Source organism: Rhea pennata, chromosome 5, assembly GCF_028389875.1.
Source record: "Rhea pennata isolate bPtePen1 chromosome 5, bPtePen1.pri, whole genome shotgun sequence".
NCBI classification, from domain to species: domain Eukaryota; kingdom Metazoa; phylum Chordata; class Aves; order Rheiformes; family Rheidae; genus Rhea; species Rhea pennata.
Window position 1 is genome coordinate 33,023,380 of NC_084667.1, and position 13,974 is coordinate 33,037,353.

The window sequence follows — 13,974 nt, forward strand, 5'->3', positions numbered from 1 at the left end:
CATGGTGTGCATGTGTTTACCAGAATGTAGTAGCTTAGCAGAGGATAAATTCTGTGGTATTTAGGTAACTGTCTCTACCAGGGCAATTTCAAGGTTACAGCTGAAAGAATCTGGCTAGGGGATGAGAGGAATAGAAGGGCAGAAGGACCATTTGTTCCTAGTCCAATAATGAAGCTTTAGGCATGAAATCTCCTTTTTTCTTTTCTACGCTGACTTCTATGTGAAACTGCATGAAGAGGGAGAAGTCCAAAGTAACCAAGGATATGGCAAATAAAGGATGATACTTCTTTATTTTGGAGTTGGACTGAGCAGCTGTAGCAAAGAAGCAGAAGTGAACTTGCTGTTTTCATGGCAGTATGCTGAGGGTCTTTCTGGTATCTGAGCAAATTCTGTCTCCAGAAAAAATGAGGCTTAGAATATCAAAGTGAAAAAATAACTTGCAGCCGGTTAGTTCACATGAAATGCAGGTGGGGAAAAATATAAGACACCCTTTTTTCTCTAACAGTTAATAGTCATTATGAAGATTTCTTGAGAACCCTAGGCAATGAGTTGGATCTCAACTACCATTTGTATTTTTATCTTTTGGCTGACTTCCCCCCTCCCCTTTACAACAAGTACCAAATATGCCATGACTAAATCTCACTCCTTCTCCTTACAAAGATCTTGTAAAGTATTTTACTAGTTGTAATAATGTGGTATCAACCTCAGTTTGCTTGTCTTATATTTTGTCTTACTGTGAGTAATCAAAGGGATTATCAGATGGAGCAAACAATGAGATAAGAAGACATATCTAAGAAAAAGGTTCAAGAAAGCTAAGGAATAACCAGTCCATTAATTGGAAGATGGAAATTTTTACAGGCACCAAGAAATTCACAGGGGAACATTCTCAGCACATCTGCAGGAAACTGTGAACAGCTGTAAATAATGATAAGAATTGGCTGTAAACAGACAATTCGATGTCCAGAGGAAGGCAGGTGATAAGTTACGAGGCTGTTTGAGAACAGAAACGTTATGGCACAGACCTATGTCAAGCTATACACTCAACTGATATACTCTTTTCTTTAGCCCCACATATACAGGCTTTTGCTGTTTTAAACCTTTGCTTGCTAGATTAACACCATACTTTGTTTTGAACAAGTTCTTTCACATTAATCTGCTGCTAGCCCTAGACTTCCAGAGAAAGTTTCTTGAGGACACTGCAGTGATGGCAGGATGAGAAGGTAGCTTGTGGCAGCCTCCAGAGCTGGTGCAGCAGTGTGTCAACTGCACATCCACCCTGGGGAAACACCTGGGGAGTGTGGTTGACGGGTATGTGGAAGTGCCTAGAGCACAGGCTGTATTTTAAACCTGAGACTTTGCGCCTCACAAATCCTCCCTAAATTTTTGCAGATTTTCTAACTGACAGTAATGATGAGTCCTTGCAGAACTGCACCTACTTGAGACAAGGACCTTGTATCGAACCTAGTTATTTCCTGAACAAAGGTACTACCTTCCAGTTGCCCAGAGGCACAAATCTGTGTATCAGTACTGCTGCAGTGAAAGAAACACGATGTATAGTGACCTAGAGCAGAGTAACGGAAGGTAAGGAGGCTTACTTTGTTACAAGCATTTTTTTTTAAATCATCTGCTTGACTGTCAAACTCCATGGAAACCCAGTGGCTCTTCAGGTAGTATTTGTGTGATGGTGATGTGGAAATATATGGTTGCGTTTTGCTGAGGCTGTGTTGCATGAAAGTGGAATGGAACAATTGCAAGAATGCTGTAAATCAGCATGGAGCAAGTGTCTTGACTTCAGTGGTGCTAAGTGACTTCAGCTACTGAGACTCCAAGCACTTGAGCAGGGACTACTGTGACATTTGCCATGGAACGGCAATCAAAGGTCCAAGCTCTCAGTCAAATTTTCACCAGCACCTTAATGACTTAGCATCCACATTCAGTGTTCACTCATTTGGATTTCCAAGTAAGTACCAGAGCCATTCTTCAAAAATTATTGTGAAATTTCTATCATATTGTGTTAGTCAATGATGGTATTGCAACATTGTAGAAACGGATGTGCTAGTAAAATGCGTCTTGCCTGCGTCACTTGCCATTCTTCAAAAATTATTGTGAAATTTCTATCATATTGTGTTAGTCAATGATGGTATTGCAACATTGTAGAAACGGATGTGCTAGTAAAATGCGTCTTGCCTGTAACTTCTCACAGGTTTTGAACAAAAGTGTCTCAGTTGTCCACCTTGTGCTGAGCGGATTACAAAGCAGCTAGCAATTACTGATGTTTGTTAAAAGCATCCTCTTCATGCAGTGATCCATGTAAGAAGTATTGCTGTGGGCATTCATCTATTTAGCCACTTTTAAATCACTTATTTAGCCACTTAAATCACAAGTACAAACTCCTTTTCATAGGGCTACATGTGAGATGATTAAAAACTGTGTGTTGTTTTAATTCGTAAGATCTTATCTGATCTGCAGATTAATTTAAAATACAAATGATAAGAAGTCATGCAAATTATAGCACGATAGATCAGTTAATGTAACTCAGCAAGATAATTTCACACAGCCCAATCCAGAAAGACAATTTGTTTACCACCTTTAAACTAAAAAAAAAGAAACGTAAAATGCACTTTTGAAGATGAAAATAATCAGATGGAAACAGGAAAATACAGTGTAAAAGCAATTTAAGTATATTTTGCTTAATACAAGAGATTTTTTAAAGGAAGGTCACCTATAGGTTTGTGTTTAATAGCTTTGGGTTTCAGACTAGAAGAGCAGCTGGTCTTTCATTGCTAATGCCAGTAATTATTTCTGTCTCACCAAACTGATGCCCTCCCTGCGTTCTGACATGCTGACTATTACGCTCTCTCAGTGCAGGAACTGCATTTCAGGGTTGGAGGAAGAAGCCAGGGATTATCTGTAGTAAGAGTATTCTGGCCAACTGCAATTCAAACCTTTATCTTTCTGTTTGCTAGTAGCTGAAGATGAATTTGCACAGTGTATGTGCGTCTGATGTGATACCTCCAATAGAAAAACATAGTCAAACTGTCAGATTGTGCCTAATGTGTTCAATTCTTTATTTCACTTGTGTAACAGCAGAGCAACATCCTGAAAGAACCTAGTCAGAAAGACTAGCCACCACTAATCGTAAAACTGTGCCACAGTTTGCTCGACTTTGAGCTTACTTCTACCTGTCACTTCAAGAGCTGAAAGGTGCCTGTCCCAACAGTAGGTGAGAACAGAAGGTTTCACTCTGTTTCTGTACAGTTTTGCCAATAAACAGAATTAGATAATTCCCCCAGCCGGAGCCACTGTACTACTCCTGCCCAGAAAGATTCACAGACGGAACCCTTGCTGGTTTGACATCAGAAAAGCCTTTGAATTGCACTATGGATTGAGTTTGCTTTATCCACTAAGGTGACCTGATCACCTGAAGCCTTCAGGTCATTCTGTGAAAGGCTGAGGGGAGTGAGCTAACAAAAACAGCTCAACCCTAAGGCTGAGCCTAATGTTGCAGGTACATCACTTACATCACTAAGGCTGAGCTATAATACTGTGCACTTTTCAGAGCTACAGCCAAGCCTGCCCATCTGTTTTCACCGATTAGCTTGTATTTTGGGGGAAAAAAAAGAAAAAACTCAGAAAACTTAACTTTACTCTAGCGTGTTTTTAGTGGCGACAATGTGCTGAAAAAAAGATGCCATTAACAAGTAACTTCCACTAGTAAAAAGGCACAAGTAACACTGACAAGTTCCCTCTCACTCTTCTAGAGGAAATTTTAGATAATATGCAGAAGAGCTACAACAAAATCTTTTATTTGTAAGAGACAATATGTGTCATAACAATCACTTTTAAGAACTATCTTAATCTTGCTGCCTTCCTATGTCACTACTTCAATCTCTGGTCTTTCCCCCAAAAGCATCTGGATAGATCTTCTACTTATCAAAAGTATTTGTTTTCCACGGTCTTTTTAGACACCTTATTCTAAATGGCTATTGCTCTTAAAGCATCAGTTGCTCTATGCTCTAAAGCATCAGTTTTGTGTGCAGGAACAATAATTAGAAGAATTAATTAGAAGGCCAATGGTATCCTGGGAAGAGTGTTGCCAGCAGGTCGAGGGAGGTGATCCTGCCCCTCTACTCAGCACTGGGGAGGCCTCATCTCAAGTACTATGTTGGTCTAGGCTCCCCAGGACAAGAGAGACAGGGAGCTACTGGGAAGAGAGCCCAGCATAGGGCTACAAAGATGCTCAGATGGCTGGAGCACCTGCCCTACGAGGAACGGCTGTGAGAGCAGGGCCTGTTTAGCCTGGGGAAGAGAAGACCGAGGGGGGATCTTATCAATGTGTACAAGTACCTGAAGGGAGGGTGTCAAGGGGATGGGGACAAACTCTTTTCAGTTGTCCCATGTGACAGTACAAGAGGCAGTGGGCAGAAATTGAAGCACAGGAAGTTCTACCTGAATGTGAGGGGGAATTTCTTCACTGTGAGAGTGACGGAGCCCTGGAACAGGTTGCCCGGAGAGGTTGTGGAGTCTCCTTCTCTGGAGATCTTCAAGGCCCGCCTGGATGCAACCCTGCCTAACATGCTCTAGGTGACCCTGCTGAGCAGAGAGGTTGGACTAGATGATCTCCAGAGGTCCCTTCCAACCTTACTGATTCTATGATTCTAATTCTCCAATTTATGGATGGTACCTGTTGGCGTGCCTTCTTGTTAATCTTTCCACAGTTCTTAATGGTTATTTCATTCAGTAATAATAAAAAGTCCTTTTACTCTTCTCTCCTCCTGTAACACAAGACCGAACCAGTCACCTTTTCTCTAGGTTCAGCCAACTCAGATTTCTCTATCATTTCTGTAAGGTGAAAACAACAAAAAAATTGATGAAAGGGTTAAACCTTTGATAAGCGTAAACCATGAATGACAACTCTATTAATGTTAATGAAACTATGCCAGTTTACATCCACTGAGGATCTGCCTCAGGTATGTTACAGCAAGGTGAACAGAGTCCATAGCCTTGCACAGAAACAGCACCACTTGTTTTGATTTCTATTTAATCCCTGCTTTTACTCATTTCAGTATGTATGTCAGTCTTTCTTTTACAATGTGTTATTCAAAGAGTTTTCTACTCCTAGATCCCTTCTTAGTTGTTTTTTTTTCTGTTTAATCTCTGATTTCTCTCCTGTTTGCAATTAATATTTTATCAGAGTTTTCACAAGAATATGCACATATAAAACAAGCTACAGCATCAATAATGAAGAGATACCAGGATATAATACCAGCAAGCTCTGGGAACAGACAAGTTTCCCAAACAAAAGCAGCCCTATTTCCAGCTCCTCTTTTTTATACATAAATGGTATTAATAGATGCAGTATGATGATGGAAACATAATTTTGCACTTCTGTCTAGGTCTTGTCGCTTGTGACTGATACCATCTGAGTTGTCAAAGCTTAACACCAACCCTTAACAGATCATGCTGCTAAAGGATGATGTTGCCCATTCATCTTTCTCACGGTTCTGTTAAGAGAAAGGTTTGCTCTTACCAAAATTAAATTCTAAATTCCTCTGTTACATTACTAGGATTGTATATAACTTGTTATTTTTTTTCAAGAAGACACATTATCTATTCTTTCTGGCACGCTTACGTCTTTTCCCCTTCACAGAATTGCAGAATGGTTGAGTTTGGAAGGGACCTCTGGAGCTCATCCAGTCCAACCTCCCTGCTCAAGCAGGGGCATCTAGAGCATAGGTGACCACTTCTTCTGAAGAAATCCCTCACATTTTTTTCCAGGCCAAGTAGAAAAAATAATGTGTGTGAGATAACCATTTTGTGACTTTTGCTCTTACTGCTCTCAGTGATTACAGGTACGGCCAGAGCAGTATTTTGCTAGAAATCCAGACTAGCTGGCTCTGGCCTTTTTTTCCAACCACAGTGTGTTTGTAAGTGTATCAACATGTATAACAACAGAATAGATAGCCTGAAGCATGGCCATTCTATTCTCTCCTGCCACATTATCTGTCTGTTATCAAATGCTAAATAATGGGTAGTATTTTTTTTTTATTGCATACATTTAATTCTGGTTATCTGTCTCAAATTTGGTACTTGGCCTTTTTGTACAAGCCTTCATTTATAATTCTAGCACTTTTATCATCCGAAGTGAACACAGAAGCTGAACTTCTGTGATTATTCCTCTTCCTTTCTTCCCTGCTCAACTTTCCAGTTAGGTATTATTCTCAGATGAAATGGTCTAATCTGAACTGATGGCATCCTTATGCTTAACCTCACTTCCTGCTAGAAACTGTACACCTCGCCCTTTTGAAGACCCATGGTGAATGAACATAGGAAACAGAAGTTAAAAAGGCACATGATGAGACAACATTTAGTTTTGTTCATGTATTTTCCTAGTTGCTAGTTAATCAACAACCACTTGTTGGTAAAAGTTAATTGTTAATTTAAAACAACTTTTAACACATTGTGTTGCTTCCTGCATGAAAGGAAGTAATTTAAAAGCCATCATAGCCATCAGCATATTTTTCATTTGCTGTCGCTTTTTTGACAGAAGTGCTGCATCTGTCTTGGGGTCGCAAATCATCCTTGTGCTTCCTCTTGCAGAACGTCTATTACACAAGCAATCAGCAGCTCCATGTGGGTGTTCTGAGTCCTACAATCGATGATGATGACAACAGATGCCTGGTGGATGTGAACAGCCGGCCTAGGCTCATCGAATGTAATTACGCCAAAGCCAAGAGAATGAAGCTTTACTGGCAGTTTACTCAGGTAATCTTACTCAACAGGTATTTCAGGAAGTTCAAATGCTTTTGTTCCTGCTTTTTTTCTGTATCTAAAATGTGAGTAATCTGTCTACTAACAAAACAGAACCAGTGCAGTGTCAGGAAACTATTTTTTTACATTTGAGCTCAGAAGGTTATATATAGCTTGCATTGATAGTCTTCCAAGTTCACAATAAATGATTTATTATTATCCAGCTTCTATGACAGAGCTGCTGTTAAAAAATGGTTTTGATCTCACAAATGTGATTTAGAAGAATCAAATGCAAAATAATATATTTAGGAGTAAGGAATGTAATGCTGGTGTGACTGTTTTGTTTTGTTTTCCTTTTGGAAAGAAGTGACTCTGAAAAAGATGTAGAGAGTCATGGATGGTAACATCCTTCTAAGGAAGTATGTGTGCAGCCCCTTCTCTGTAACAGCTACTGCATTTTTGGCACTGTAAGAAGAGCAAATAAAGACTGAGAAGTGCTTCCACAGTGATGAGAATGCTGTTAAGATACAGAATCCAGTGTTTATGCACTTTGCAGATGATTTATAAATACACGGAGAACTTGGAAAAAAAAGAAAAAAACACACACAAAAATGTTCTGGGGCTAGAAACACTGCTCCATGACATAACGCTTACAGAGAGCACTCTGTAGTTTAGCTCAGAGGAGGTAGCAAGGTGACTCAAACATATCAGTATTTCTGATGAAGGCGATAGGTTATCATCTCGATGACAAAACAAGCTCCAAAGGCTGGAAGCTAAAAATAGTCAAATTCAATCTTTCAAAAGAAGATGCAATTTTCCTAAGATAATTAAAATATTGGATATTTACCTTGTGATATAAATGATGTATCTGTTGCTTAGGATAAATAAAATGAGACTGCAGTATGTTCTAAAACAAGTACCTAATTCAGCTTCTGGGAAAAAATTGGCTAGTGGATGCCAGAAGTCAGTCTCAAGAGTCACAGCTGTTCCTCTGCAGGCTTGAGTCTGCGAATCAAGTTGTGTACTTCACTTCTGTGAAACAAGGCACAGTGATCCTTTTTCACAGAATGGCTGAGGTTGGAAGTGGGTTTTCCCCAAAACCCTATCTTAGTGGTACAGAAGCCGATGGGCTAAAATTTGTGTTGTGACAATTTCATCCCTGCATGTATTTTCTTCTGCAACATGCACAGAGGTCTGCAGGTATCTTTTCTGCCTACTCTTACTCGTTAGGTCTTTTTTGGGGGAGAGGGATTTTTTCTGGATTTAACCAGCTGTGATTAGTGTATTTTAGGACATGAGTAGTGGAGTGCCTACCTTAGTGCAGAGATCATTTGGACACTGATCAATAAAGCGTAATATTAACATAATTTGTATTTATAATTGAAAGTAATCCAGCATCTTTGTTTTGAAAGGTAACAGCCAAACAGCAGATGTTCAATACCTAATCTGGAAGGACATCCCAGCTTTCACTTTCAGTTCCCCTACTGGCAGAGTTATTTTACTTATGTCTTCTCTCAAATTTTAACAATGGTTTGTTATGGAGGCCTCCCTGTGGCTCTTGATTTTTCGTACTGTTTTTAAAAGGTATAGTTAACGTATTTATTTAAATGGTATTTCAGTAACATTTCTGTACAGTCCATCTCTTTGATTGCTGTATGGAACCTGATCCTGAGAGTAATCAGGGCTTGCCAAGATCAACTGATGGACTACACTTGAAATGCTCCCACTTAGTCTGGTGGAAGGCTATGTTTCTATGAATGCACTAGAAGCTATCAATCAATCAGAAGTAGCTTTTTTTTTAATTACATTTTGAAAGCTCTAGTATTTCTTTTCAATGTTATGCAGTGAGCAGAACTACTGCAAACCAAGCGGGACTAAGTTTGTTGATGCTTGTGAGTCTTCAAGCTTGTGAAATACTGATTTAATTTAAATGTAGATGATGGCTGTAGCTTTTTACAGCACCCTCTTTTGACTGCAAGTGCACTTAGACTTCTATAGATTCCCTGGTCTGCCAGTAATTCCCACAGAAAGGTCTGATAATGCCTATCATTAAAATGATGTAGCAGTGCCAGGGGAGAATTGTCTTAGAAAGGAAATGGGAACCAGGTAAGATTTACAAAGCTGGAGGAGCATAAACAAATTGAACCAGATTTCTATGACCAGCACAAAAATCAATATATTTGGCCTGTGCTCCAGAGATAGGAATTGGGCCACACATTTGAATAAAGAAGCTTTCTCATTCTCCTGAGATATTCTGTGTTCTGAGAGACAGAATGAAAGTCTGTGAAGTGACATGGACTTCAGTCTGATTCATAGAAGACTGTGCAGCTTTTTGTACATGTGCTGTTTAGATTAGATCTGCTTCTCCTCACTTGCATTGGTGAAAAGGAATGATCAGAAACATCCTTTTGACACAAGTAGAAAAAGATGAGTCATCCTTAGCTAGTGCTCTTCTTGACTCTGTTTATCTATTACAGGATTATTATTTAAGTCTTTGAAGGATGAGAACTGTATGTACATACATCAAACTTGATTTCTAATTTATGATTCACTTTGGTTTTAGAAATTTGATTTTGATCAAGTTATGTGATTACCTTCCAATGTAGGCAACTGGAGTCAGCTATTCAGGGAAGTCCCACCACTACGCTGTGGACAGAACAGTGGTTTGACAGGCATTCACATGGTAGGGACACTTCCCCTCACCACCAGCTTCTCTGGCCCTGATGATGTTTTCACTGTATGTCATGTTGGCTGACTGGACAAAGGCCTTAGAAGACCATGCAGAATCCTTCTGTATAGGATGGACTTTCATAAAGCATTCAAAGTCTGGTATTACGGGTTTACATAATCAAGGTCCATCTAATCTGACTCTGGGCAGGATTCCATGCTCCACGGCTTTGTACAGCTGCTAAATGCAGTGTGAACCAATAAAATGTAGGCTTCTGTGACATTCCTGCTTCCAAGGCTTCTTCAAGTGTTTATGTCTGTAAGTAAGTATGTCAAATTATGTAAATTAGCTCTGAAAAGACTCCCTTCAACTGGGTCGTGTTCGAGTTTTATTGCTCAGGTTCTCTGTCGTGTGTTCTCCTCGGGAAATGCTTATTTTGGGAATACTGTTATGCTGAACTGTCTTATTCATGTTTGACAGATCATCTATTCCGGTATGTCTTACCACTTTTTCATTTAATCAGAACAAATTTAGACCTTTTAGCAGAGTAGTAAGTGATCATCACAAATTATACGTGGCAGAGAAGATAACAACAAGAATTATCTCGTAGTAAAATGGTTGGTATTTTATTAAAACATTAATTTTAAAAAGATTAAAAGAACCTGCTCTGGCATCATAAACTGTAAGGGAAGTGAAAACTACCTTTGCTTATCACAGAGTGCACTTTGTTTAATATTTAGTCCTCCCAATATTTCCTAGATTTACTTGCAGTAATTACTACAGTTCTTCTGGGGACACAGTTAGCTTGAAGGCCTGGGAATGATCTGATGCTGGCACTAAACAATTAATCCTACTCGCTCCCTGTGGGCTCTTCATGGCAAGCTGCAGGTACACGTGCAATGTCCTAGCAGCAGCACTCCGCTCCCTGCTGTAAGCAGGGCTTGTGGGAAGCATCAGGTCTGCGGCACACGTGCTTGATCATCACCGTACACGCACTCGGGAAACCCAGTCACTGGGACTGCCAGATTGACTGCCAGTTGCAAGTGCCAAACAGAGCCTGTGCTGTGACAGAGGAGGGGCTCGGAGGTGCAGCCAGTGTCCCTGACTGTACAACTTCTTGGGACACCTTTCCGTGGAAAATGTTTGTGTATGGCCAGAACTAGGATTCATAGTTAGTTGAATCTACATACTAGATACTGACGCTATCTTGTAATAACAAGTCTGCATGTTCTGTAAACTAAGAAATTGTATGTTCTAAATGCTGCAGCCAAGTCATCTCACACTGTTTAAAAGTTCCTCAGTCTCTGGTACAATTTCTCAGCCTTCTTGCCAACAGAGAGGCAGCTGTGACACGAAGCCTGCTTTGTGAGTAAAATTCATCTCCACGTACATCACCCACCTGCGTGACAGAGTTTTGCACATAGGAGATTTAGAAAGTATACTTATGGCATTGTTAAGGCACAGCACCTTTCTGATCTTCAGGCGTGTTCTCCAGCAGCATACAAACGCCAAGAAGTTTTTCCACAATTATTCTTACCTGGTAGCATCTTTATAACTTGGTAGAGATGTGATTGTTTCTTATGCTTCTAACCTGCCTGTCTCAGCTGTGGTGGTTTGCTGTTCTGAGAAACACATGTCGGTGAGAGACCTGCACAGAACAGGTGTGAGAAAGCAGAACAAGCAGAACTACTGGGAAAAGATTAAAAAAAAAATGAAGTGGGAATTTGGATCCAAGTATAACATGGTGGATTTTGAAAAAGGAAAACCTGTGTAAAAGATGATTTTAGAATTAACATGTTATGGAGAATTGTGATCCTAATCAGTGTTGGAGGTTTCTACAGGAAATTCTCCCATTTAGAAGTGTTTGGAGAGAGTGGGATGCTCCATCTTAGGTAAATAACATCTGGTGCTAACAACTGTAGTTGTTGTATGTGTACTTTCTCCAAAAATACCATAGTGGGAATTGCTGTGAAAGGAATGGGTAAGACAGAAGGGACCAAATGAATTACTCAACTCTTAACAACATTCCACTGATACTACGAAGCACGGTCATTCATGTTTCCTTTTAAAAGATATTCCATGTAGTTATGCAGAGAAAGAATATATTCAATTACAGAAAGCATTTACACCTTGTTCCTTGTACAGATTGTGGCTTTTGCAAGATAGTGATTCTGAATTATTCTTACCTGTTTGTATCTTACGAAATTAAGTGATGTGCAGTCCTAGTGGTAGATGGAACGATCACCCCAACTGTATCCTAAAGAAGGGAATGCAGCATCCAGATTGTATGGTAGGAGTAAACTTGAGACCTGTGAACTAAGCAGAGAATTGTACTAATTTCATACCCCTCTTGCTGAGCTTACATAGTGCAGGTACATTATTAAAGTGGTGGCTAACACCGATTAACAGTTGCCAGTGGCTTCTAATGCCTACTCCCATTTCTTCTATCCATACATTAGCCTCAGATATCTGCGTACAATAGGCATTAATTTCAGGAGAATTATGCATCTAAAGGAACAATTGTCTCTATGAACTACTTCAGATTCTTTCATGATGAAAGCCACAGGGTACAAAACCAGCATCATTAATTTATGAAGCATTTTAATTTATGCTGTACTTCTCTAATCCCAAAGGATGGAAATATATTCAACACGTATTTGCAGTATAAAACATGTACTGCTGTACAGCTATATAATTATGCAACACTATCTGCCCAGCAGCTCAGAACAGCAAGTGACTGTGATCCTGTTAAAAGAAATACAGATTTTGATGCTGCAGGAGAAATACAAAGAAAAACAGTACCTAATTATTAAATTAATTGAGTTAACAGACTCAATCAACAGGTTAAACCCGTTATTTTTAGTGAGGTTATCTGATTTTAAATAACCACTGTGGTCAAGTGCTCAATTTTAAATCTCCATCACGAATGAGCACTTCCAGAAGCCCCGATGCACTGGTGGCGTATGGGTTCAGTACATCAGCAGCACTTTTTTCTACACTTAGCTATTCTTTGCCTGTCATTGATCAAATATTGCCCTAGCTTGCCTGTACTTAATACTGGAACTAACAGGATAACTGCACAAGGTATTTATTATAGCTAGAGGATGAGGAACCTCAACTATTATGCTGCTTAGACATCAGAAAGTGGTATTTAGTGTTTTTCTCTTCTTGGTGCCACAGTACATTTGTCCTTAAAGCATATGCCACTTAACCAATATTGTTTTCAAATCAAACACTTCTCTTTAAAAATATATTATTTGAATTTTAGACTCCTTGGACTACTTCTTATTATGAACTTACTTACGATCTCTTTAACCCTATTAATGCAGAATAAAATTACTTAGAAATATTAAAATTTTTAAAGCCTTCAATTCTTTCTCCATTATGAATACTTGATTTCAATTTAAACACTAGAATAGATAAGCATAACATTCACATGCAAAAAAATATTAAATACAAATAATACTACATAATACTGTGTTTTAATAACTGGTGTTACATTTGGCTTGTAGTTATTGCTGTAGTTAGTGGCAACAAAAAACCTTTTCTTCTAGAGTTTTAGCCTTATATTTGGAGTAATTTTCTAGTAGCAGGTTTTAATCTTTGTAAATTAGGTGCAGAACTTGCCAGCTAGAAAGAATGCAGCAGAAAAAGAGGCTTTTAGTGGGTGCATTTCAAGTCTTTTCCAGCATATCACATTATGCAGTATTTACTCTCCTGAGGACTACGTTTAAGCTCCAAAGACACTTGTGCTGAATTAATTTGAAGGAAAGTTAACACATTGCCATGTTTTTCCTCCAAAGCAGATACCCTATTTGCATATTTTAGCATACGATTTTCAACATCACATTTATTTATGAAAAAGTTATTTTTTTAGTTCCATGTTATATTTTTAGTTTTCTGATTCCTAGATAAATTCTCTCTGAAAAATTCACAGATGACTGCTTCTGACAGCAAGGTACTACATGGCATCGTATGAATGACACACATGCAAAAGAAGAACCAAATCCTGAACACTATCACTTGACTGATAACTAAGAAATCAAGTGACTGGGTTTCAGGAGGCCTGACCTCCATTCTTGGTTCCTCCTTTATTTTCCCGAACCAAACCCTTATTGTGTCTTGCTTTCCTCAGCTGTAAAATGGATGCAAGTACTTTTACCATTAGAACATGTATGTCTTCTATTATTCTAACTTCCTAGGGAAAAAACAAAAACAACAACAACAAAAAAAAACTTTGTCCTGATCAAATCAATAACTAAGTTGCATCTTTCATTCCAATAAAAGCAAGAGCAATATGTATGCAAGCAAGATTTGGTTACCAAATAATAGCCAACAATCCAGTTTCAGACAAAAACACTTTAGCAAATGCTCTCGTGGAAGAAAATTAAATCAGGATGCAAGAATGAGGTATATGACAAGAAAAGAGGATTTGCTACTTAGTGAAATGATCAGGCCATCAAGTCTGGTATCCCAGAACCTGATAGTGATGATACACAGTGTAACAGACAAAAAATAAATTATTATTTCCATTATTGTCTAAATTGTGCAAGGCT

At 38.9% G+C, this 13,974-nt stretch overlaps 1 protein-coding gene across 2 annotated transcripts in view; it reads left to right on the forward strand.

Annotated features, from left to right (window-relative positions):
- Positions 1 to 13,974, forward strand: part of GALNT18 (polypeptide N-acetylgalactosaminyltransferase 18) — a 260,211-nt gene that overhangs the window by 234,271 nt on the left and 11,966 nt on the right. For both annotated transcript variants that reach the window (XM_062576816.1, XM_062576817.1), the window contains exon 11: positions 6,601 to 6,765. In XM_062576816.1, coding sequence (XP_062432800.1) covers positions 6,601 to 6,765 — 165 coding nt within the window. The remainder of the gene's footprint in view (positions 1 to 6,600; positions 6,766 to 13,974) is intronic.